At 40.4% G+C, this 27128-nt stretch overlaps 1 protein-coding gene across 11 annotated transcripts in view; it reads left to right on the top strand.

The window, feature by feature from the left end:
• Positions 1-27128, top strand: part of STXBP6 (syntaxin binding protein 6) — a 239080-nt gene that overhangs the window by 71224 nt on the left and 140728 nt on the right. For 10 of the 11 annotated variants that reach the window (XM_025444276.3, XM_025444285.3, XM_025444284.3 and 7 more), the window contains one exon: positions 1463-1651. The exons of the other annotated variant lie outside the window; for it this stretch is intronic. In XM_025444276.3, coding sequence (XP_025300061.1) covers positions 1498-1651 — 154 coding nt within the window. In that variant the 5' untranslated portion in view covers positions 1463-1497. The remainder of the gene's footprint in view (positions 1-1462; positions 1652-27128) is intronic. 11 annotated transcript variants of the gene reach the window in all.

Raw genomic sequence — 27128 nt, 5'->3', positions numbered from 1 at the left:
CTTTTTAAATCTGTCTCTTTGCTACGACAAAGTTGCTGATGGATAGCTATGTTGGTAGCATTTGTGAATTTTGCATTGGGAAGAACGATCCCGTGTTTTCCCTTATAAAGCAAAACCTTTGATGTAGTCAGCAGTCAACTCCTAGAGAATAGGGACCATGTCCTAAATATTTCTTGTATCTCTAATACTGAGCCTAGAAATGGCACATAGTAGGTGTTTGCCACTTGCCTCAATTTTACAGCAGGCTGACCAACTCTTTGAGCTACTGTTACCGTATATAGCTGTGCTGTTGATCCACTCGCAGGCTCTCTGAATACTCTGTATGACCACATGACCAACCCACAGGCCCTGTCTGCACCTCTAGTTCTGATTTGTTAGTTAAACAAATATTGGTTACCAGTTAAGACACAGACCATGACTAGGATGATGGGAGAGAAAATGTTTATTCAAGTTGTTGGAAGTTTTTGGATGATGGGGTTAAAATTCAGACTGATCTTGAATACAGTAGACACAAATTAGCAGAATTAAGACCATTAGAGAGATATAACTTCTGGAAAACTAAATATAACATGGGGACTGTATATATGTGAGTTTGGTGGCAGGGAGAGGAGGGACCCATTATGAGTCAGCAACATACTGTTTTATCTTCTTAATTATTGGGCACACATTGCCAGTTACCCATAGAAGCATAACATGTGGGAACTGCTGGATAACATTTCCAAAATACCTAGCATTAGTCAGACTTTTTTCTTTTTTTTTTTTTTTAAATTCTGTGTCCACTCTGGCTGAAGAAAAATGTGGAGAATTTGTCAGGGGTCCAGAGCATGGCAACTATATGCAGAGGAGCAGTGGAAAATAGGACCCACCGAGAGAGGTTAATAAATAAGGATTAATTATTTAGCGTGATCCAAAGCAGCTAATGGATGATGAAATTAATGGTCTTCTGGTGCATGTAGGGTTATTATGTAGAAGATGGTATTATTATTTCCACTGTGAATAGAATTAGGGAAATGGATTTACATTAGCGTTAAAGGAGATTTTGAAGGAGCATAAAGAACTTGGTGACTTTAAGGATTGTTGGACAGGGGAAAGATCTCTCAACTGGAAATGTGAAACCATGTTTCTTACAGAATAGAAATGGAAGTGGGTACTGCTCACCAGTACTGTTAGGTGCAATTGGGGTAGAGACCTACAAACTTTCTAGGAAACATTTCATGCTATTCATCTCACATTTTATTTGACATTTTCAGTGAGTACATCAGTATTCCCTTGTTTGCATTTTTCACAGTTAATACAAACGTGAAGGCCTTGCTTTTAATGGTTCTGCAGTGTGTTTCAAACATGGGAGAGAGTTTAAACTACAAATTGAAAATTACTCCACTTGCAAATCAACTTGCCGCGTACTCTTATAGGAGCCTCACTATATTGTCAACTCAGCTTGCCTTCTCTTTCTCTTCTTTAGAAAACACACTGTGTGCCCTCCTCTGTTGTTCTACAATGAGTGCCAAGTCTGCCATCAGCAAGGAAATTTTTGCACCACTTGATGAAAGGATGCTGGGAGCCGTCCAAGTAAAGAGGAGGACAAAGAAAAAGATTCCTTTCTTGGCAACTGGGGGTCAAGGAGAATATTTAACATATATCTGCCTGTCAGGTAATGAAAACCAGACAATAATATTAAAACACCTTCATCTTAAAATATTTTATTCTAAAGTATCTGAGAGGGTCATATGCCCAGTGTTTTGTACACATCTGCTCTTCCATTTCTGTTTCCTGTATTTCTGTTGTCTTTTCTGATCCTTATTTGCCGGTGGCACCTCTACTTTTGAGGTTGCTTTCTATGGGAAAAGTAATGAAGTTCAATTTTAAATGTATTTTCCAGTTCATCGAGTGCTTCTGCTGAGGGTTTGACAGACACATTTGTTCATCCATGCTTTCCTTCACTAAAACATTGGCAGAAATTGGGTTCTCCTTTAGGATTTTTGCTTTAGCATAATTCCTGAGAGTTGGTAATTGTCATTACTAGCAGCCTGAGTTTCATTGGCTTTCTTTTTCTTTAACAGTTACCAGTAATCAGTAATAGTTTGTCTCAAGATAACTATCGACACCTTATGGAATGTGAGAAAGTAGACACAGCTCCCAAATCATCGCTTTGCCTGACAGCTGTTCCTTGTCAGAAAGAGGCATCTGTTCTATTAAGCTTAGAATTTTGTTGGATTATTTTTTCTCTTTCTGCTTGTGATTGTAGATCTGTGGGATTTACTGTGGATCCATACCTAGTTTTTGAGATGAAATTTGGATAAGTTTTCCATGGAGTTGTGGTGATGCTAATCTGAATACCTGGGGCATTTGTAACAAATCTGATAATATTTCTTGTAACTGGGCAATGTAAGAATTAAGCTTACCTTAATTCATCTTTCCTTATTTCCTTCAGTTGTGGTTTGGGAATAAAACTTTATTTTTTGACCCATTTTTAGATTAAAAAAAATAAACCTCTGATCATTTATCAGAATCCATTTCATTGTGTAGATAGGTTTTTTCCAGAAAGAATATGTGAAGATCAAAACAAAAGAATATGTACAGATGATAAGACTATTTCTTAGTTTATAATAATAACCTTTTGGTAAGAACATCTTTTCAGTGGTTAGGATAAAGCTCTTATTTAAATGAGTGTGAGAGAATTGACCTTGAAATATTGGTCTTAAAAAAAGAAATATTGGTCTTTTTTTCTGAATTCCAAATAAGGAATAGATTAGTAAAATATGGTGATTATTGGAGGACATTTGCATTCCCTTAGTGTGCTGGGCAGTGCTTAGCATATAGTAGGGACTCGGTTAATATCTAATGACTAAGTGAAAGAAATTACCTAATTACCTTCCTAGTACTTTGTTAATGATATGCAGGTCTTAGAAATATTTTCATGTTCTTAAATTTTGATTCTAGAGTTCTGCTTGCACCAATAATGAAAAGAATGCATTACAGTAAATTTTTTTGTGTTTGGGCTGAGCTGAACATGAGCTGAGTATGGACACACAGTGATTCTAATATTATTACTTTTCATTCAATCTGTGTTTCCTCAAGACTTCTTGAAGATGGGGAGTTGAAGAAAAGGTGGATGTTCTAGAAGTCCTTAGAGTTTTGCCTGGTATATCCCTCTAACTGAAAAAGATGGCAGTTCTGTTTGCATGTGAGGCATATGCTCCTGTCAGCCTGTTTCTGATCGTGAAGTCTGCAGGAGAGAGAGAGGGACTCTGCCTGCCTATCTCAGTGAAATAGCAGACCCATTTCCCCTGCCATAGGAGACCCTGACCTGGACTCCTCCAATCACTGCCTTTCCCTTACAGATTACCAAGACTTGAGGTTTAAAGTTTGAAACTATGAGAACTACATTTTCAGAATTCCATTCTGATGGAGGAAAATATTTTATTCTGATAGTCTTTCTCCTTTTCATGAATTTGAGTTTTGAGAGGATAGGTTGATCCAGTAGATGTGACATTGAAGCAGATGGTTTAATGGAAGTTGAGGCAGGAGAAGGCCAGGCCACCTTTGACATCCAAGTGTTTTGCAGTTTTCTTCTCATTGAGAAGGGAGCAGCCTCTTTATCTTCCAATTAATGTGAAGCTTAGAGGCATATCGGTCACATCTTTGATAAAGTGATGTTTTAATTGACAAGTAATTAAGGACTCATATTTATTAAGTACTTTTGTATGTGCTAAGCACTCTAGGTATGGGGCAGACAGGAGAAAAATTCATGAAGCTTACTTGGATGGGCAAGGAGCAGTAGACATTAATCAATTAGTCACTAAAATAAATATGATTATTAGCTGTGGAAAGGCCAAAAAGGAAAAAAATACAGTGATAGGATAGCATGTATGAGGAGAATTTGGCCTGGCTGGAAGAACTCAGAGCTACGAGGAAAGTAGAGCCTCCCTGGTTCTGAAAAGAGATGGTACATGTGCCACGAGCATTCCTGACAGAGGGAGCAGGAGCCTCATTAAAAGACTACACTGGATTTTGAGTTTCTCCTTTTCTCCTATTCAGTATAAGGATGACCTCTTTGTAGCTCCACTCACATAGGAAGCTGTGAAGTGAAAGCAGAGCCCTGGAATGACAGCGTCCTTCCTGCTATTATTGTGAACCACCTACACTCTCTGGGAGGCCAGGCTCTTCAACTCTTGTGGTTTGGTTGATGAAAACCAGCTATCCATTTTGAACAGGCAAAATTTGTTCAAATTAGGGCAATGTCTGCAAATAGTACTTAACCGTTTTTCAAACAGCATAAAGAGTTTAAAAAAATTTTTTTAGGAAGAATATTCTAGCTTTAAAAGCTTACCAACATATGCATGTAAACATCATGGGTATTTTATATATCCAATATCTTACTGACTTTTTTTGTGTGTGAATTCCACCTCCGCCCCCCGCCAGCCAATGCCTGGCAGGATTTAAAATCTGAGGTTGAGGCCTGTGATCATAAGAATTATTATTTTTGGAGAGAATTGCATATCCTCTGGAGGAATCAAGAAGGATGCCAGAGCAGGAGAAATAATATGATCTTTCTTGGGTTATGTAGCTGTGATTGTGTAAGGAGAAAAATAAACTCTCCAGTTCATTTACAGAGCCTCCAGATAGAATTTTAATGTTTCTCACTGGACTTCCCAAATGGCTTCTTGAATGGTGTGCAAATGCTTAGGACTAATGTGCTTTGGTTGACTTGCATTCTTAAAGCCTGGTTTCCACTTTTTCTTTGTGGCAGTGGCTAAAATTAAAAAGGCTGACGATACCAAGTGTTAGCAAGCCTGTGGAGCGACTTGAGCTCTCATACTTTGCTGGTGGGAATGTAAAAATCATACAACTGCTTTGGTCAACCATTGACAGTTCTTTGTAAATTCAAACATACACTTCTAATTCAGAGACTCTATTCCTAGGCTTTTAGCTGAGAGAAGTAAAAAGATGTCCACAAAAAGACACGTACATGGAAGATGATAACAGTCTTATTTATAATAACCAATAATCAGATCTCAAATGTCCATCTACATGTGCATGAATTTTCAAACTATATTTTATTTATGCAGTGGAATACTAAGGAATGAATTGCCACTGTATGCAGCAACATGGATTAATCAAAAGCCTTACGTTCTATGAAAAAAAAAAAAAAACAGAAAAGGTTACATACTGTATGATTCTATTTATATGAAACTCTAGAATGAACAGAACTTAAGCTGTAGTGACAGAAAGCCTATTGGTGGTCGACAGGTTTCGGGTTAGGAATTGACTGTAAAGGGGCATAAGGGAATTTTTTGCAATGGTATAAGAGTTCTATAGGCTGATAGTGGTGGTGGTTACTTGGGTATAGACATTTTTCACAACTCCTCAAACTGCACACTAAAAATGGGTACATTTTATTATATGTAAATATGTCAGCCAAGTCAATTAAAAAAAAAACCCAACTCTTATAAAGTCAGTTGTTGGATGATTATAAGAGTTTATTGACCTTATCTCTAGCCTGCTCTCTAAGGAGGACAAAAACTAACTCTCTCCTTTGTACAAATGAAAAGTTATCCTAGATGGCCTTGTTGAGCCTTCAGAAGCAGGTGTGTATCGTGTAAACCTGTGCTTGCATCTATCTGATGTAAAGGGCAGTGCCTTCTGGGTTCCTTCTAACACCTGGCACATTGCCAAGTACGGACACACTATCCACTATGCTTAAATAGAAAATACTCTAAATTTGTGGCTGACTACATACCTGATTATACTTTAGAATTTGGAATTTGGAACTCTTCACTCATTCAAAGTATAAAGTGAGCCCCAAGCTCAATAATTTCCATAGCTGGATGCCCCTTCCATGATACTTGGATATACAAAACTAAACTGGAAGCATACTAAGAAGTTTAAAATCAGCTTATGATTAAAGGCCAGTTACCTACTGAAATTCCATAGTTCCATGCTTAAAATCTATTTTCCTGATCATGTTTTAATTCAGTATATGCAATGTCTAATGCTAGCCTTCATATCCATAAGTGGGTACAAATCTTTCCTCGGCTGTTACTCACTACTTACTGTCCCCATAAAAAGGAACATGAAGAAATTTTAATTTTTGTGATTAATACATTCTTTTACATATTTTGTTGAATCAAAATTTTAATCCTTTGAAAATGATTTGAGATTTTTAGAGAACAAAATTTTCTTCTTCAAAAAAAATAGCTCTGAATGGTCTTTGATGAAATAGTATATGTAAATGGATCCCCATGGATGGTAGTGATGTGGGATGGGAGCCTAGAACCTGACAATACTGCCCTTTATCTCAGTGGTTGCCAATCCTAGATGTTCCTTAGAATCACCTCAAAAACTGCAAAATCCAGATCTAGGTGCTACTACCACAGCCCCAGGGGTAGTGGTAAAACTTACCGTATTTTGAAAGTATTGTGCTGAAGATGCTGAAGCTGGGGTTGAGAAGTTTTGCTATGTTGGGGGGTTGTTGTCTTGGTCTGCTTGACATAACGATACATTCTTGGTACTCCATTCTATCCAAAAAAATACTTCTTAGTCTCTTTCATGTTGACTGGCCATGGTCAAAGCTCTGAATTTTTCTGGGCTTCAGTTTATTAACCTGACAAATTTAGAGATTCCTTTGGGTTCTGAGTTCAAGGATTCTGAACTCCTTGAAGTTTTATGCCAGATCTTTTTCTCATTCCATACATATCATTTAGGGAGAAGCTCAGGCTGTTAATAATCCAAATGGACACTTAAGACATTTATGAAAGTTTGAGACCATTCCTTATAGGTTGTTATTGGAGTTGGGATAAGCAAAATTAATTGTCAGCAATCTGGCATAGAGAGAAATTTTTGTTTAAAGATTTATTTATTTGTGTGTTTGTGTGTTTGTTTGTTTGTTTTAGAGAGAGAGAGAGGGAGAGAATCTCAACCAGACTCCACACTAAGACAGAGCCCAACCCAGGGCTCAGTCTCACTACCCCCTAAAATCATAACCTGAGCTGAAATCAAGAGTTGGACAGTTAATCAACTGAGCCACCAGGTGCCCCTTGAAATAAATTCTTTTTATCCACTTTCTAATTTTGACTGGATCTTATCTTAAGGTTTCTAAATACTAGCAAAGAGTGAATGGAAAAATATAAGACAAATGAAATTTAACTTTGACAGTAATGGTTTATTTAGGAATGGTGAGTTAACTTTCCAATAGTTTTTATCCAGGAAAATGAAAAAATCCACACTGAACTAAGAGGTATGCAAATGTATTCACAGTGAAAGAAGAAATACAAAACAACTATAATATATTGTTTATTATAGAAGTAGTAATGATTACTAAAGCTATGAGTCTTTCAGAAAATTATGTAGAAAAAATATCATTTGTCTTTGTTTATATTATTTGTTGTAATTCCAGTTAATTCTCACAAAATTCCTATCTATTAGGTGGTATGAGTCCTACCGTTTCACAGATGAAGGGACCAATGTTCATCAAAGGTCATGACATCAGAGTCACCATTTTGAGAGTAACAGACTGGGAAATCCAGCCAGTCCTTATCACCCCACTGGCCATGCTCTCACTGCTGTAACACCTCATTTCTTCTGAGTTAGGTCATGAGGGGTGTGGTGTAGAGAAGACCATGTTTTAAGGAGTATATTCTTTCCTAGCCCTTCAAAACTGCTAAGACATTGAACAGTTTTGACCTACACTATCTTGTTATCATTTCTGAGATTATTAACTAATAGACTCCCCCACATTTGTAATACGTATAAGGGTAAGCCTTTTCTCTCTTTATTAGAGAGATTTGGCACATAAATCCAGCCATAAGACTTTAAGTCACTCTAGAAGACAGTGCAATAAAAAGTTATTTCTATTGCCTGATGATAATTCTTTCTAGATCTTCTTTTATTTTATAAAAATACAGTATCCTGTTATACTTTATATTGAGAATTTGGCTCTCTTTTTTGTATTTAATCAAATAGACACATTTGATTAAAACGTTTGTAATAACAATAATCCTTGATTAGGTGGAGTTAAAAGTAGAGAGAGGGTTTTCCGAAATCTACTGGCCCAGTAGATCCTGCCACCAGGTGTCATCTCTAAATAACCTTCAGCGTAGCACCTGCCATGCAACTGTCACTTGATTTGGTACACAATACAGCTAGGTTGGCACCAAGCCCACCTTCAATTAATGATTGTAATACTCGTAGTAATGATATTTGTTGAACTCCTATATCAGGCATGGTTCTTTCGTCTTTACATATATTAACTCTTTTAATCTTTACAGAAGTGTTAGGAGGTAGATAACCGTACTGTCTTCATTTTGTAAATGAAGAAACTGAGCATACAGGAGTAAATTCTCTTGCCCAAGATGATCAGCTTATGAGTTACCAACAGGGATTTGAACTCAGATATTTTAATTGTAGGTCTGCATCCCCTTAGCCACTATGATCCCCTCTCACATAAGAATTTTATGGGAGAGAACATCCCAAACCAAACCTCTTTTCTATACCTCCTCACGCAACTTTAGTGATAATCGTGTCTTGGCATTACTCTGCTTTCCTACAGGTTTAGGCCTTGGTGGGTTTCGGCTGGATGGTGACAGTCCTGTACACTAACAAGTAGACTGCTAAGAAAGCATATTAGAATGATAGTGGATGTGTTTGGCTCTTAGAGAAAATTCACTTCCCGGGGATTTCTGAGAGGCTCCTGACAGGAACACGGCCGTGTATGAACTTGTTTGGTTCAGTTATGTAATAGAAAAAAGTGGATGTCTGAACATTTTTTAGAGCTTCCGTGGTGGTTCTAGAGCCCTTCCTGTGAAAACTGGTGGTAATAATATTCGTGTCTCCTAAAGCCTTGTGAAGAGGACATTCCAAAAATGGAGAACTAAGCCCTGGCAGGTAATCCTCATGTAATCCGCACCGCGGCCTTGTGACGTGGCTGCTGCTTTGAGATGATGTAGCCAAGGCCTCAAGTGAGTAAGTGTACCGGGCAGGGCCCGGCGTCTGGGGAGCGACGGGGCAGGACACACGTCTGGGCCCATCGCCCTCCAAATGTGCACACTTTTTAATCTGTTTTCCAGGACAGGGCTCCGTCTGAGAAACAGAGCTCCCCCCTTCCTTAAAAACAATGCAGCAGCATTCCTGGAGCAAAGCGTTTTCATCTCTGAGGGCTTAGAGGATATGCTGTCAACCACTTGAGCTTTTCTAGTGGTTTCGCACGCCAACAGAGTTTTCTTTTTCCATTCTCTCACGTATGCGTTCCAGTACTAAAGCCAGATGGAAACAAGGGAAAACTCTTGACAGAGGCTAGTGCCAAAACATTTCATTTAAAAAGGAAACTCCATCTGTGTGCTCTTCTACCCCACAGCCCACTGTGAAGAGCAGGAATTTCACAGCTGATTCACTTAGGTTTGCTTTGATTAATTTGGACTAATTGCAAAGGTAGAGCAAGTGTTGAGAGAGATTGCACACGGAGGCAGCACTCCTTCTGGAACGTGGCTGGCAAACCCTGGTGTTAGCTGATGCCAACCACTGAACAAGAAAGCCAGGTTTTAATCCATGCAGATGTGTTCTTTGTTGATCATCTGGGTTGCCGCTTGTAGAAGTGTAGAAGTCAGTGCTCTTTGCTGCTGTATTGCAAGGTGAACATCATCAGGATTTCATTTGTCGATAGTGTAGTCAGAGGCACTCGGGGATGCCCTCCAGTCACTGTTGCTCCCTGCCTTCTTCTAGCCCAGATATACAAAACACAAGCCTAGGTGTAAGACTGACTTAGGGAGAAATATTGGCTGTATTAGCTCTTTGAAACTCGGTTTTCTCATCTGTAAAATGGAAATAATGTCTATATCCCCAAGGGCTTTTTAAAGAGTAACTGAACTAAATATGAGTGTATATGAGGCCTGATACATAAGAAGTCTTCAGCTCTATGAGCAACATCATTATCTTGTCATTAAATGGGACATCCATTGGTTCTTGCCATACAAAAGTAATTCATCTGCAGTGTTTTTAGAAAACATGTTAATATATGTCTATGACAGGCTTCTGTGACCCATGTCACATAGGACAGAATGACACAATAGCCCAGATTTGTCTTGGCTTCCTCCCTCCCCTTCCATACTTTTTTTCCCTTTCCCTCTCAAGTTTGCTCTATCCCTGCCCTCTCTGTCCCATCCCTGCCAGGAATCTCACGGGCATCTGGCTTCCAATTTCTTTTTTTTTTTTAATTTATTTATGATAGTCAGAGAGAGAGAGAGAGAGAGAGAGAGAGAGGCAGAGACACAGGCAGAGGGAGAAGCAGGCTCCATGCACCGGGAGCCCGACGTGGGATTCGATCCCGGATCTCCAGGATCAAGCCCTGGGCCAAAGGCAGGCGCCAAACCGCTACGCCACCCAGGGATCCCTGGCTTCCAATTTCTAAACCAAGCTTCTCTTAATTCTCTATGATCCAAGATTATTCTGTTCCCCCACCCCCACCCCCTCCTGCCCCGGCCAACCTAGAAATGAAGTTGGTGGGGTGGGGGTGCATGCATCACATGCTGTTTTTGAGAGTCTGAAGACTTCCACTCTGATTTCATGGGTAATTGAACCTTCCTGGGTAAACTGGATACTGAAGTTGTTGTGTTCAGGCCTCTTCATGCAACTTTGTGGGGGAGTTAGAACTGGCTTCGTCTATGGGAGTTCCTGTCCCTGAAATGGGAGACGTTATTTTCCTACACCTATCTTCATGGGATCAAAAGGAAAATGGAAACAAAATAAAACAAAACACTCTCTGGGGTCAGTCAAGTGCACTTTAAGCAAACAGCAGAAGTGGGAGAGGCTGGTACAAACGCCCGTGGACCCAGCTTCTTAGCCCAGATCAGGTTCTTATTTGCCCAAGTCTCTCCTCCTTCCCTGTTACCCTTCCTTTAACGAGCGAGCAAGTATGAGTGATATTCACATCCCAGTTACAGTCATGCTACACCATATGCAGGATTTTCCACAAGAAACTATAAATAACCACAAGGACAGCTTTCCAGGGTGTCCAGTACTGGGAAGAATAAATGACCAGTTAGTTACTGTGCTCTGAACTTGAGCACACTCCTCCCTGGCCTCCCATGACATATTCGTAATAGCGTTTAGCATTGCTGGATTGTGTTTGCCAGTTTGCTTTCTAGTTACTTCCTGGGACTGCCAGCCCCTGGATGGCAGGAACCATGTTGTAGACACCTCTCTGTCCCATGTGGAATGGATAAAGTGCCTGGGGGTAGAATCAGGCAATATTCTACTCTTCTGAGACTACACCATGGACTTACTTTCTGGGGCGGAGCTCCAGGCTGAGTTCAAACATTCAATCTGGGTTCTACCAGCTGTAGTTATTTGGGTGCTCTTTTTTTCTTTTTTAAGATTTTAATTATTTATTCATGAGATACATAGAGAAAGAAGCAGAGGCACAGGCAGAGGGAGAAGCAGGCTCCCTGCAGGGAGCCAGATGCGAGACTTGGTCTTAGGACCCTGGGATCACGACCTGCGCAAAAGGCAGATGCTCAACCACTGAGCCACCCAGGTGCTCTCCCTCCCTTTTTTAAACTTCCTGTTGTTCACACAAGATGCTTCCAGGTGGTCTTTTTTTTTTCTCTTGGAATTCATCAGATTATTGAGCAAGAGTTTTTATTCTACCTATCAGCCCAGTTACTAAGCAGAAAATGTGGATTTCCTTGATTTATTGAAGCTTTTAAAATCCTCCAAAATGGGCAATTTATAAATGGTTCCTTGTAACATACAGTGGGGAAGCTAAACTGTGATGTCAGATTTGTGGAGTACCTGAGTGTTTCGCCTGAAGAGAGTTCATATTATGGAGGAATAAATGACCATTTAATGGCATTGAATCTATCAAAACTTTCCCTGAATGCTCTTTCCCCGCAGGAACCATTTTCAGTTCTCTATTTCCTTAGAAAGGGCTTTCAGGAGAAAAATGGAAACTCTGTTTTTATTAAAACTTTCTCTGAGAATATTCATACTGCCCTCCCAGCACACACATAGCCTTTTAACTCAAATTGGTTTTCATCCACCACTCGTGGATCCCATGTGGCTCAGGTTGTAGACTCCCTGCCCAACTGCATTTTGATGTCTGTATTCAGTTTCACAAATTATGCTGCTCTCAGGAGTCTATGGGGTATGGTGGGGGGGTGCTTGGCAAGTGAGTTGGAGATGGCAAGAATATAATCGGCCTTGATGCCTTGAGATCTAAGTTTTCGTTTTCATAAAAGGAGGCAGTAGAATTGAGAACAGCCCTCTCGTTTCCAGCTAATAGGAGCAAACAGCAGTTATAGAAGTGTTCTTCTCTGACAGAACCCTTTCCGTCTTGTATGTAGGTAAGAGTCAGCTGTGTTTGGGGAATCCAAGACCACTTAAGTGTAGTTCTCCCAGTAAACGTGCATGTATTCTTTCTCAGGAACAGAGAAAGTGCCGACAAAAAGAAAGAAAGAACAATAGTAGAAAGAATGTAAAACTCATGATCTTGGCCTTTCAGCTTCTTGTTTTTAGTCTCTTCGCCTCTGTAATATTCTATTTTGTCCTCTCTTTTTCATTTAACACGGTAACAAAAATTTGTATGTATTATCCATGCTTTGTAAAGGTAATTTTTTTTAAAAGATTTTATTTATTTATTCATGAGAAACACAGAGAGAGAGAGAGAGAGAGAGGCAGAGACAGAGACACAGGCAGAGGGAGAAGCAGGCTCCACGCAGGGAGCCCGATGTGGGACTGGAACCCGGGACTCCAGGATCAATCACTGGTGCTAAACCACTGAGCCACCCAGAGATCCCCTATAAAGGTAATTTAAATGGATTTTTGAGTACCGTAGAATATTTATCCATTTATCTGTTGCTGGATGTTTTGTTTTGTTTTGTTTTTCCAGTTTTCACAGTTAGAAATGAGGAACTCGGTCTCCCTCCCCCACTCCCCCATACCCATCTTACAGCTGAGGACATGGAGAATCCCACAGGTTACTTATTAGAGGAAATGCGCATACTGCCCGTGAGTGGTGGAGACGAGACTGGAACCTCAACACTGCGTGCTCTGTTCAGGGCTCTGCCATGGACCAGCAAATGGGAGCTTATTTCTAAACCCATGTCTGCCAGAACTGCTTAAAAGTAAAATAATCCTATTGCACTTTGTGTGCTTCACAGCTAGTTAACCATCCCCATGATATTTAACAAAGGTCTGGATCCAGTTCTCTTTGAGGTACATTTATGATGCCTGCTTTCATTAGGGTTAGGGCATCATTTCATTTCCCTACACATTTGCAGGTCTACATGAGAGAGAGAATGTGTGTGTATTTGCAGAGAAAGGAAGGTGTGTGTCTTACCTAGAGTCAGCCCTAATGTTCCTTAAAAGAGACAGTTCTTCATCTTTTTGGTCTGGTTCACTTACAAATTCATTAGCCATCTTCTGTTGTATTGTTGTTAGATGAGAAATGGGGGAAGTGGTAAATGCAACCAAACATATGCTTACTGTTTTTCTAAGTCAGTGCATTTAATTAATGATTCACATCTGGCATTATATCAGATCCAGCATTTGGACCACAGAGCAAAAACGCTGAGAGAAATTAACTTCTTTGGAAGTTTCTTTTAGAACTCCAGAATTTTGTATCTAGAAGAATCTTCAGTCATTCCCAAATCAAACACCAGTGTTCACATGAAAAATGGGGCCCACAGGGGGTGGATGGCTTGCTGGATGTCACAGAACAACTACCGTAAGGCAAAGGAAGGAAAACAATATGTTCAGATCTTCTTGCCAGTTTTTAACCTTGGGACTGCCTCTGACTGAAGTGGGTTAGATGAGGAAGAGATGGGATTAGTGGTTAAACTGAATTTGAGGCTAGATCGCCCTATTCTTCCTTTCCAATTTGTACCACTTGCTCCTAAAGAGAAGGAAGGAGAGCCTGTTGGCTGCTAATCGTGCAAGTGGCTGTGTCTTTCCTAGGGTTTGAATGTTGCAAGAAACAGGGTGTGGGCTCAGCTGTAAAGGCCAAGTGTTTACTCTTATCCGCCTTCTCTGTTACTTCCTGTGGGCATGCAGATCCATAAAGTGGAGAGTGCCCAGTGTTTGAGGGGAAAGGCCAAATGCCGTTGTCTCTAAATGTGCTGTGCCACCCGATCCACTGGGTTAAGAGATAAAAACAGTAGAATTTTTATTTAAATATAACTGTTTTCTAATTTATATATTCATGCATGCCTTATAATCACTAGAATATTTTAGACCAGTAGTTCAAGAGCATAACATACAAATAGGCATATACTAGCAGTTAATATTCATAAATTTTTTATTGAGAGGATGCATAGTCAAGATGGTCGGAAAATTCCCTAGCTAGAGTCCTGGGGGTTGGAAACCTTTGCTACAGTAATAATAACTTCTCACCAAGGAACTGCAATCTGTTTTAAAATCTCTGGCTTTTAGAGGTGGTTGCCCAAAGTAGTGAGCATATAAACTGCCCTTTTTTAAAAAAAGATTTTATTTATTTATTCATGAGAGACACACAGAGAGAGAGAGAGAGAGGCAAAGACACAGGCAGAGGGAGAAGCAAGCTCCATGCAGGGAGCCCGATGTGGGACTCAATCCCAAGACTCTGGGATCACACCCTGGGCCAAAGGCAGGTACCAAACCGCTGAGCCACCCAGGGATCCCTAAACTGCCCTTTGGAATCAACCTCAGCCCACACTCCCTGCCCACCAACCCACCCCTAGTGATTCCATGGCTTTCTTCAAGGTAGAGAGCCAGCCAGCTGCTATGTGAACTAAATGTCCTAACAGGCAAGAGGCCTGTCACAGTGCTTATTAGCACTTGGTAGTTGCAAGTGATGGCTATCCTTTCAGAACCTGAAATCCAGTTGAAACAGTTATTTGTTTCAGTTTTAATATTATGTTTGATTTGGACTGGACTTGCTTTTAGTCCAGTCTTGCTATTATAAGATCAGGACTGGTTTATTTAGTTCTGAAGCTTCTTGGCCTTTTGTACTGTTTAAAACAGGGAAACTTACACTTCCTTTCTGGACCTAACATTTATTGATTCATCCAGGGAAGCCTTATTCTTTGCTGATACAGCAAAGTCCCTTGTTCCCCTGTGAGTAATTCTATTGGAGCTAGTGCATTTCCTTTTTTATTTTTATTTTTTTGTACATAAGTATTTTTCTTTGTCATTGGTTATATTTCATATGTAAGAGTTGTATAGACCATTTACTTATAGCCCGGCTATGCCAACCCTCTTTGGGAATGAAATTTTTTGAACTAAAATTCAAACACTCTACTAGGTCTACAAAAACCTTCCAATGTGCCATGTCTTACATAAAGATAAACATATCACAATACCCCTTTTCCATGGAATTTGGAATGATTAAAAAAGATCACTTGTATTCAGAAATAACCTAGCCCTGAGATTGGACTTGTTTTCTGTATGTGTTTCAGAGATTATCTTTACCCCTCTCTGTATTGCTCCTCACTTCATGTGTCCTATTAACTACTATTAGGTACTAATCTGCCTTTGGTCTCTTGCAACCCATCTGGCCACTGTTCCCTCACTCTGAAATCACTTTCTCTTCTTCCACCAACACAATTAAAAATAGTTCCTCCAGAGTGACTGATCTGTTAGGAGAGAAATAATATTGTTTACAAAAACTTTTAAAGACTGGTATATAATTTGAATACCTTCCCTGAGGGCATTTGTATTTGCAGAAAGTGGCATCCCCTCTAAAGCTAATGGTAGTGGTGATAGTAACACTGGGAGCATTTATTGAACAACTATTACCACACATTATATACCATCTCAGAGCATTGTATGAGAGGTTGATACACTGTGATAAATGATAAATATCTGGTCATCCTGTTTTAATCATTACTCTATAGTGCTTATTTCTTTATGTATCGGTTGGAAGCACTCATTTATTCAGCGTTGATACTTAAGAACTCTTGCTTGGAAACTTTTTGTATGGTGACAGTTCTTACCTTGGATTTTAGAGGTCAGCCTATTAAATGGACTTTGGGTTCTCTTAATTTGGCTGCTTTTGGTTTTTACGTTTTAACAGTGTTAGAGAAAAAATGCCACTTGGCACTAAGGATACTTGCATCACTTATTTTCATAAATCAACTTACTAACCAAGAGCACTTTGGATCACAAATGCCTCCTTCAGTTTCAAAAAGTGTGTTTGTGGTGTTTTCTTAAATCACTGTTAGCCAGCCTTCCGGAGAAAATTCACTGGCTTTAAGACTGTGACATGATAGGAATCTTATTGCCAAGATTTTTCTTCAGAATATTTCAAACTCACTTCCTTCCAAAATCTAATTTTATTTTGAGCTACAGTACAACTCTGTGAATGTTGAAGTCAGAGGAAAAAAAGGCATCTTTTTCCTCATAAAATGAGTTCTTTGAGGTCTGGACTGGAAATCTGCAGGTCACAAGCAAGGGAAGAGCTTTGCAGAAATGAGTTTAAATTTCCCTGTGACCAGTTTGATTTTTGCCTAGAGGTAAGTATATGATGGTAGTCCTTGAAGTCTTTTGAGGATACGGCACTTGGCATTATACAATGTAGTCAGTGTCATAAATACCTTGGTCTGTGCAGTCTTAAACATGAGATTTGGATTGGAATGATTTACTTAGATTGGTGAGTTGGATTACTCTAATTTTAGCCTAATCTCATGAGCCCAATTAGAACTTTCAGGTTCTGCTTTTATGAGAGATGCTTTGGAGAGCACCCATCATTTTCCTAAATATCTAATGGGTCTTGAGAAGATAGAGTTCTGGGACACCTGGGTGGCTCAATGGTTGAGTGTCTGCCTTTGGCCCAGGGTGTGATCCCTGGGATCCGGGATTGAGTCCCACATTGGGCTCTTTGCAGGGGCCCTGCTTCTCCCTCTGCCTGTGTCTCTGCGTCTCTCTCTCTCTCTCTCTCTCTCTCTCTCAGTGTCTCTCATGAATAAATAAAATCTCTAAAAATAAAAAAAAAGAAGATGAGAGTTGTGTGTGTGCTGACAAGTCAGGTATACCGTATTGGTGAGAAGTTGCAAAGGCCCATCTGATATGAGGCTCTCTTTGGTCATACGTAGAATAACAACTAGGGAAAACCTAGGCCCAGAAATGGCTAATCAAGTGATAGTTCTATGTGCATAATCTGGGTGTCTTCCATTTCCAGGATCAAAGTGATCAGAAGTAACTCAGCATAAGGGCAGAGGCTTTGGAGACAGAAAAAAAAAATGTGGATTTGAATCTGGGTTCCACTGACTAGGTATAGGAGCTATGTAAACTGGAGAGAACCACTTGGCCTTTCTGAGCGTCCATCTTTACTTATGCCAAATGGCGATTACAAATATTTGTCTTGGAGGACTGGACTGAAAAATTATGTGAGAAGACATACATAAACAGCCTTGCTTGGCCCCAGAATACAATGAAGGCTTAATAAATGTTAGTTTCCTCATCATCCTCATCTGACATTTGAAAGCCACCTTCTGTTGGTGATAAGGAGTGAGAGTCATCAGTCATGTGTCAGACACTGAACTGGAAGAGGCAAGAAAGCAACTGGTGACTTTCAAACAGAGATTGAAATTTTCAGGAGGGGCCAAAGATGGTTTCTAATCCAGGGAGCTCGACACGTATTGGGAGCCCGATTACAAATTTTATCACTGCCATGTTGGCTTTTATGAAATTATACTTTCTGAAGACAGGAGAGTACCCATCTTTTCTGAAGAGCAAAGGAGCAACAAGCTAATAGAGTTTCAGTTGAAAGCCAGAAGGCTGGATACTTAACGTCACTAAATACACTGAGAGGTTTTGGTGTGGAGAGCAGGACTGGCGTCAGACGCAGCACCCTTTGGATCTCAGCCACGTCTCTTTCTAGCTGTAGCCGTGGAATGTAGCTACCCTCCATGAACCACGTTGCCCACCTACACCCCGGGGACAACTCATACCTCATGGGCTTGGTGTGGCAAATAAACAAAGCCACCCGTAAGGAGCCTGGCACACCATAGGCCTCTGAATGCTGGTTGCCAGTTAAGCGCAGAGCTCTGTGTATGGGGAGGGGGAGGAAGATCATGTGAAGTGCAGCTCCATCCTCAATTGCTTAAGAGCCCTGAGAATATACTGAATGCGTAAGCAGTGGTACATGCCCGGGAAGAACACAGCGGGAACCACACGTGACTGCTTTATGGCTGTGTTACCTGGTGATACCCGAAGTGCCACGGCCCTGACCTCAGCATGAGTGCTGGACGTGGTAAGAGCTGAGTTCCAGTAGTTTGTTTTGAAGGCATGGTTGATCAGTGTATTATAAAAACAAAGCACACGAACATTCGCCTGGTTGTTAGTGAGAGAGTATGTTTTGTTTTTAAGCTGATGTCCTGTGACTTTTATTTTCTTCTCAAAGTGTCTTTGTTTGTTTGGAGAGCCTCAGACTCCAGTAGGCAGCAGGCAGCTTCTGCAGGTCTGTACCCAGGGCTGCCTTTAAGCTATGCACCCAGTCCCCAAAGAGCTTGGATTCCCCACCATCTGATAACACACTTTGAGGATTTAAAAGAAACTTCTAAAAACCAATTTCTGGTTTATCATTTTATTTTCTCCATGTTCATTTTTATGCAAACTAATGCCATTCACTTGGATTTTCTTCCACCATTAAATGCTGTAAGAGCCAAATCTTTCATCTGGGGCCTTAGTCTGTAGCATTTTACCTGTATCCCTCACTAGGTGTCTGTCCCTTCATCCCCCTGATAGGGGAGAAGCCCTCCACCACCAGTGGGCCAGCTTCTGTAACTTGGTCATGAACTCCTTACTGAGGTCTATTTTTTTCTCTGTAACTCTTTTCTTCTCTATAGTGATTTGTTTTTCTTCATTACATGGACCCACATGACCAGATACCTAGTAGGCAATGTCTTCTTCGTGTTCAATTACCCATTATTTGCCAGCTGGAAATTAAAGTCTCTCGTGCTTTTGGATATACAGGGGATCAGCAGCCAGTAGCTGCATAATACAGTGGGGAAAAGAGCTCGGGCTTTGGGGTGAGACAGATTTGGGTTTGAATCTTGCACTGATACCAGCTGTGTGATCTCAGGTAGATTATTTCCCCTCTGTGCCTCGGTTTGCTCAGCAGTAGGGCTGAGTGGTGTGGCTGTAAAGTCTAGAGATAATATGCATCAAGTGCCCAGCTGATTTCCTAGCACAGACTAGGAGTGGAAGCTGCTGATTCTGTGGTTGTCATCTCCTGCTTGTTCACCCTATTGGTTTAGAGCCCTGGAGCTGTCTCTGTGGAGACGAGCTTGCTCAAAGAAGCAGGGCCAGACCTGCTGGCTGAGGTGTACTGTGCCTTAGCACCATCCCTTCCTTACCATAGCCACCAACTGCTCACCAGAGATCTGATGCTCATGTTGCTTCCACTGAGGGCTAGGACTCCAACTTCACTTTGCCACTTGGGTTTGACTGTCCCTAGTCATTCCTGGTGATGAGAGTTCCATGCTACCAGTTTACTCTGTAGTCATGCCCAAAGTGGCCAGGGCACCAACATTCCAACCTGTTCGTCCTTAGCAGCAAAGGAGGCAACCAGGACCGGAGGGGCCAGATCAGAAAAAGATGATCAACCTGAAGCCTTTTCCTTCCACCAGTGTGGTGAAGATGAAGAGCTATCATAGGTTGAATGGCTGTTGTGGAAGCTGGAGCAGAAGAATTTGGATGCATAGCTTGTGGAAGCTTTGGCATCAGACTTGGGACTCGTTGGTCAGGTGGGACGGTGACCTCAAGGAGGTTGATCACTTTAACATCTATCTACAAGGCACCTCTCTAAGGATATTACCCTCCCTTTCTATCACGTTCAGCATAATTTCTGTAGACCAGTAGCTGAGCATGAAAGATCTTTCAGATGGAAACAACAATACAAATAACCAACATTAATTGAACACTTATTATATGCCAGTTACTGGACTAACCAGCTTTCATGTATCATCTCATTAAATCCATTTCTACTAATCCTCCCAGAGAGGCATGGGTGCAGACTAACCCCTTTCCTCAGATGAGGAAAGGAGTTCAGGGCTTTCACTAACTAGCCTAATGTCACAGGACCGCTAAATCCTGTAGCAGGGATTCAAACCTGGTCCGTAAGTGTCCAGAGCCTGAACACTTAACCTCTGTGCATGGACAGAAGGGCTTCCTAAACCCACTTCTTTCTGTGTCAAGACATCACAGTCCTCAGAGAATATTTCTCTGTCACCAGAAGCTAAGGGGACATTACTGATCATTTATTTTAGCACTACTGTTATGTTGCCTTTTAGCAACCTGACTATAGGAGAGATGACCCATATTCTCCCTGGTGGTAGATTGCAGTGGGAACCAGACACCATTGGCTTCTCACCATCTATGTCTTGTGTCTGCCCGTTCCATATCTGTGGTCACAGCAGGGTCAGCACACATGCAGGTCATCATGCCCCTTTCACTTAGCAAAAGGCAGTGCTGAGAAAGGTAGACACAAGGGTTTCTTTGTAGAGAGGGGAGTGTTTGCTTCATATATACCAGCAGATAATGCTGTCCTGTCTGTTCCCCAGAGCTCCAGCTGCACTGCCACAAGGGAAGTTTTGCTGTTTCTTATTAAACGTGTGAGCCTTCTCTTCCCCTGCAGCCTACTCTCTCCCTCCATCGTGCAGAGCAGTTTAGGATTTCTCCAGCCACTACCATCCCACCTTGCATAACCAAACCCATTTTAAGACAAAATCAAAAGAAAGCAACTGTACTCACTAGAACTAACCCTCCTTAGAATAACTTCATATCCCGTTATCACCTTAGTTAAGAAGCTGGAATAATCTTTCTGGCCTAGGTTTCATAACCCCTCACACACATGCCAGAGATGATAGGTGGACCTGTTTTCCATAGAAAAGTGCTGGTCACTTTCATCTCTGATGGTGGATGACCAGCTCCCTGTCCCCTTTCTTCTTGTGAGTTGTCAGCGCTCCCAAGGGCTGTCAGCCCACCCTGGGAGCTCACTCTCCTTCCACCTCCCCCCTACTGCCACTCCCACCCCTTCTAGGAACAGGAAGTAATACTTATTACTCCACATCTGTATGCCCTTAGCCTTTTCTATGTCCATTTTGAAGAAGATGCTGACCTCTTCTATCAGCAACTCTAAGCCTTATGGTATCCACTGAGCTCAAGTTAAGTTTGATTCATCCATTCAGTAAATATTTATTGAGATCTTACCTGGACAAAAATAAACATAACTGCTTTTATGGCATTTAGATGGGGGAGAGAGCCATAAATTAAAGAATCATCTATAAAATACTGAATTGATTTCTCTGGAGGAGAGAGCAGAGCTTAATGTCTTCAGTAGGAAGTGAGTGAGAAACTCAGATGTGCTGGCTGGAGAAGAGTTTACTAGACATGTTGGGAAGAGGGTGAGAACAAGACCTACAGGCAAATACTGTTCCCTGGGGCAGAGGGGAGCAGACCAACTTGAGAAACAGAAAGTCCATGTGACTATAGCACAACAAACATAGGAGAATGAGGGGCATTGGGATAGGCCCAAAGATAGGTCCATATCCTCATGCCAGGAACCTGTGCATTTTACCTTATTTGGAAAAAGAGTCTTTGAAGATGGAATTAAATTAACCATTTTGAGATGAGATTACCCTGGATTATCCTGGTGGGGCTTAAATAGCATCACATGTGTCTTTATAAGAGCAGCAGAGGGAGATCAGATGCACAGAGGAGAAGACTCTGTGAAGACAGAGGCAGAGGGATGCCTGGGTGGCTCAGCAGTTGAGCATCTGCCTTGGGCTCAGATTGTGATCCCAGGGTCCTGGGATCAACTCCCCCATAGGGTTCCCTGCAGGGAGCCTGCTTCTCCCTCTGCCTGTGTCTCTGTCTCTCTCTCTGTGTTTCTCATGAATAAATAGATAAATTCTTAAAAAAAAAAAAAAAAAAAGAGAGAGAGAGACAGGCAGAGATTAGGTGATATGGCCACAGGTCAAGTAGTGTTGACAGCCATCAGGAGCCAGAAGAGGCAAGGAACAAATTTTCCTCAAGGGGGCCACCTGAGTGGCTCAATGGTTTAGTACCTGCCTTCCGCCTAGGGTGTGATCCTGGAGTGCCAGGGTCGAGTTCCACATCAGGCTCCCTGCATGGGGCCTGCTTCTCCCTTCGCCTGTGTCTCTGCCTCCTCTCTCTCTCTCTCTCTCTCTCTCTCTCTCTCTCTCTCATGAATAAACCAATTTTTTTAAATCTTAAAAAAAATAAAATAGAAAGATTTTTTTCCCAAGAGCCTCTTGCAGGAGCATGGCCCACTGATGTAGTGGTTTTGGACTTCTGGCCTCCAGAATTATGAGAAAATAGACTTAGGTTGTTTTAAGCTCTCCAGTTTGTGGTAATTTGTTACAACAGCCACAAGCCATTTCTTTCTAACATTACTAGTACTCGGGATTTTTGAGATTGAGAGAAGGCCCATTCCTTTACACACAAAGGAATGCTATAAGAGGTACAGAAGACATTATTCTTATCTTGATGCTGTCAGAAATTTAATAGAAATCAGGCTGGAACCTGTTTGTATATTGAACACTTTACATATGCTCACAAATGTATGAAGAAATGAAGTATGTTTGGGGATATCTTTTTACTCTTAGAAGCCTCATAATGTAGCTCCCTCCTCTGAGCTGGAATGCCCTATGGTCACATCTTTTCTGGTTTTGCTGGTTGAACAAAATATGTTGAGAGCATTTAAGCAAACCAAGGGGGAAAATAGACCTTTTTTGTCTATGCTAAGTTAAGGTACTTACCCGGTTCCTAATGTAAGTCTTTCCCCTCAAATAATTAATTAACTAATAAACAAACAAAATTCTTTAAAATCTTTCAACCTAGAATTTTATTCTAATGATAAAGAGAGCTTTAATTATGGGGTCAGGGTTAAATTGTCATGATTCAGAACATTAAATTCTGCTTGGAGAGCATGAATAATTACAATTTTGCCTCTTCAGAAATTCAGTTTTGTCTAGAATAACTCAAAAGGAGAAATACAAAATGATACTTGGTTTAACATCCTTCAGATTTGCATTTGGTCATACAAAATATTAGGAATGAACTTCATGGAAGTTTAGAAAAGATTTGTAGGAAAAAGTCAATACTAGTAGCAGGTACATATATGATAACTATTTTTGTGCTGAAATATATTGATTATGTGCACTTAAATATACCACTTGGTCTAAAACTAAGCTTATTTGTCTTAATGGGATTTTTCAAGTATTTATTATTTTCTAAGTTTTTTTTATGAAAAATTACAAATATGCAACAGTAGGAGAATAGTGTCGTGAGCCCCATGAACCTCTGGTCTGGTTTTAATAATTAATTAACTCACCTGGCTAGTCCTGTTGCCTTTATTTCCCATCTGCTTCCTCTCATTGAATTATTTTTATGTAAATTATCTCATTTCATTCTAAATTATTTCCGTACGTATATATTTAAAAGACACTTTTAAAAAGCACATTCAAAATACCAATATCAAAAAAAAACAATATCACAACAATAAATTCCTTAATAACATCAGATCAAGAAGTCAATGTTCAACTTTCCCAAGTGCCCCATATATGTCTATCTCTCATAAGTAAAAATTCAAATAGTGTAAAAATTTGAATGAGCTATAAAATACATATATGTAAGGTAATGTTCATTATACCTCATACATATACATATGTGTTTATGTACAGTTCTAATTAGAACCCAGATAAGGCCTAGACAGCACAATTGATTGCTAATCTCTTAATTTATATTTACATACTGAAAAGTATACAGATTGTAATATATATAGCGCAATGAATTTCCACAACAGGAACACTTCTATGTAACTAGCACTCAGTTCAACTCCAGAGAAGCTCTCATGTCCTTCCCTCAATACCCCCTTCCCCAAGGATAACCATTATTTTGATTTCTAGTGCTATGGTTTAGATTTGTCTATCTTTGAAGTTTATATAAATGGAATCGTAGAGTATGTACAATTTAGTGCTTGGCTTCTTCCTCAATATTATTTTCGAGATCGATTCACCCATGTTGTTGCATGTAGCTATAGTTTGTCATTCTGATGGAATAGGATTCTGTTGTACAAATTATACTACAATTATATTTTTGATCAACATCTGGACTTTTTTCGGGCTTTGGTTATTACAAATAGTGCTGCCAGGAGCATTTTTGTACATATCTTTTGGTGACTATACCTACATATTGCTGTTAGGTATATACCAAGGTCAAAGAGAATGTATCTCTTCAGCTAATTAGTGTATAACATCAAACAGATTTCTGAGAGGTAGTACTTATTTACATTTTCACCAGTAATGTATAGAGTGCCAAGTGCTTCACACATGTGGTCACTATTAATTGTAAATGACTTAGTGGGCAGGGAGTGTTGCTGAATGAATTTTTGTGGTTGAGAGTTGATGGGCATTAGAAATCCATTTCTTCTAGATCTTCTATTGAGAGTTTAGAAAACATAATGCCATTTATCAATCTGAAATTTTAAGGAAATAGATTTTGGCCAGAGTAAAGAAAATTTTTCTCATCCATTGTACATCTGAGAAATATTTTCCATTTGTAAAGTATCTAATGCTCTGTTCATAAACATCTTATGTGTGTGGATATCTCTCTTACTGTGATGAATACAGAAAATTATTTGCCATGATTCCCTTGGGAAGAACTCTTAAAAATCTGGAGCAGTAAGGTTAAGATGCTGTCAGTCTGTTTTTTCAAAGCTGGATGGCTCAGTGGTTGAGCATCTGCCTTTGGCTCAGGTCGTGATCCCAGGGTCCTTGGGATTGAGTCCCGCATCAGGCTCCCCGCAGGGAGCCTGCTTCTCCCTCTGCCTGTCTCTTCCTCTCTCTCTGTGTCTCTGTGTCTTTATTCAAATAAATAAAACCTTAAAAAAAAAAAAGCTAACTGATGCTTAACCCGAGTACCCACTTCCCATCTTTTTAGTTGTCTGTTAGTCTTCTGTGGAATCTTCTTTGGCTTCTGCATTTCTCTGAAACTATGAAGATTAGAGACAACTTTAAACCTGGAAGAGATACAAACTACTCAGCTTAGAGCAAAAGCCTACCTTCTGGCTCATACATTTTATACTTCAATGAGCATTTTTAAGTAGAAGCTATTAAATGTCATATAATGGCATTGTATGGTAAGGTGTCCAGCTGTAACCAGCTTTTGCCTGTAGCTAAAATATGTTCCCTCTAATGCTTACTCTATGCTCTTTCCTTTTGAATTTATCCACATTCAAATAGATTCATTCTTTTTCCCTAGTAACTACTTTTTGTTTTTTCCTCATCTTTCCAGTTGCTTTCTATGCTCTCCTTCCCCACTTATGTCATCAGCTCTGGACACAATATCAAGACACACCCTGAGGTGGCAGGAAGAAGTTAGGATCAATTTTAGGATGACTACTACATCTTATTGTCCACTCTCTCCTGTAGAATACATTTCTGTAACATAGGACAGACCCATCTCCTTCAGGACTTGGAAGTCTGTGTGATGTTTTTGAGTAATAACCCAATCGTGTTCACTCCGTCTTAATTGTTATGTATGAGGGACTCAACAACATTGTTTTTTTATTACATCTAGAGGCAGGGCGTTCTTTCTCCCTCTATAATCTTGTATTAATTTCTGAAAGTCTTGTTGAGGATATGCTCTATACCTCATTGGTTTCTGGTTAACCCAGAAGAGCCCCTACTGAGGTGACAACGAAAGAGGAGAAACTAAGCATCCTTAGAGATGCTATCTAGGTGCTGATGATCAGAAGACAGTCCTCACTTGGTCACTTGTTTTTTTTCTATTTGAAGAGAATTCACTAAGCTCAGAAAAATCAACCATGTTGGAATAATGTCCAGTGGTCCATCTTGGGGGCAGTAACAGAGTCTGTTACTGAATATGAGATGCTTCAGTGCCACAGGGCTTCTGAGTGCCTGCCCCACAGCCTGAGCTGCGGGCACTTCCCAGAGAGTCTTTGTGTAAAACATCTGATCCCCAGACTTTGAGAAGTAGGTGCAAAGTTTCTTTAAAGCACATAACATCCAGGCTTGCCATAATCTTTCTAGTTCCCCTCAGAGATTCTTTGGGTGCAGGTGCAGGGCCACACTATCACTTAGGAGTCTCAACAAAGCCTACCTTTTTATCTTGCCCTACCATGGGTTCAAAAATGGATCTTCACAAATATTAGGGCTTTTCAAAGTGTGAGTCCTTTTCAAACATTTCTGAGATCTGACTGTCTTTCTCAGTCCCACTTTCAGGGATGAGATGCTTTGTGCCTTCTGTGTAAGACCAGGGCAAAGCATAGTGAATCTGGAGACTTATTTTTCGTATTAAACTGTTTGTTTTCGTTTGGAAAGTTGTACGAAGCTCTTAGCCACTAGTGAAAATCTGAGTGATCTTTTGGAAGGCAGAAATCAATCTGTGTACAAATATGAGCTTATAAAACAAGATAGTATCTCTGAGGGTGGATCCTTATAAATCAAACGTGCATTTTGAGGAGTGGCATGTGAGACGAAAGTATTCCCTTTCAAGAAGCCTGTTTGGAGGTATTGATATCATCCTCTGACTGGGCAGTGCGTGTGCATCTAGACCTTTTTTGGGTCATTAAACTTTAGCTATAATATACATTCTTATCCAGTCACTGCCTATTTACTATTATGGTCAACAGCCACTCCCAAGTCTTCATAGTTAGTTTCCACACCCCCTCCTCCCGCCTTGTGTGCAGAATTTTTAGTGTCTAAGAATGGAAGTTTTGTTTGTGGAAACATCTCTGTTTTGTGTAGCTGGTGTGTGACTGTATTCTTCCTCTCATTCCCAGCTTCTTCCCACTGTAGTTGGCAGTGACTTTTCTTGTTGTATGTCATTATTGGGCATGTGCACACTGTGCTCCTTGGCATTTTATTGGAATCGTTCTGGGTTTTCTCATTTACTTCTCCATCACTGTTTCTGTCACTGTGTCATGCTCCTCAGTCCCAATTTTCTTCAAAGACCCATCTTTGGGGTCTTTCCCATCAAGGGAATCTGTGTTCCCTTCTGTGAGCTCTTGCCCTCATGGATGTCACTACTGTCTAAGCATAGCTACAGCTTCTTGTTTAAACTAGTTTGGTCCCAGAGAGTCCGAGAATGGTGAATTATTTTGCTTTCCCTTT

Source organism: Canis lupus, chromosome 8 (assembly GCF_003254725.2).
Source record: "Canis lupus dingo isolate Sandy chromosome 8, ASM325472v2, whole genome shotgun sequence".
In the NCBI taxonomy this organism is placed as follows: domain Eukaryota; kingdom Metazoa; phylum Chordata; class Mammalia; order Carnivora; family Canidae; genus Canis; species Canis lupus.
This window is presented reverse-complemented; position numbering and strand designations above follow the sequence as displayed.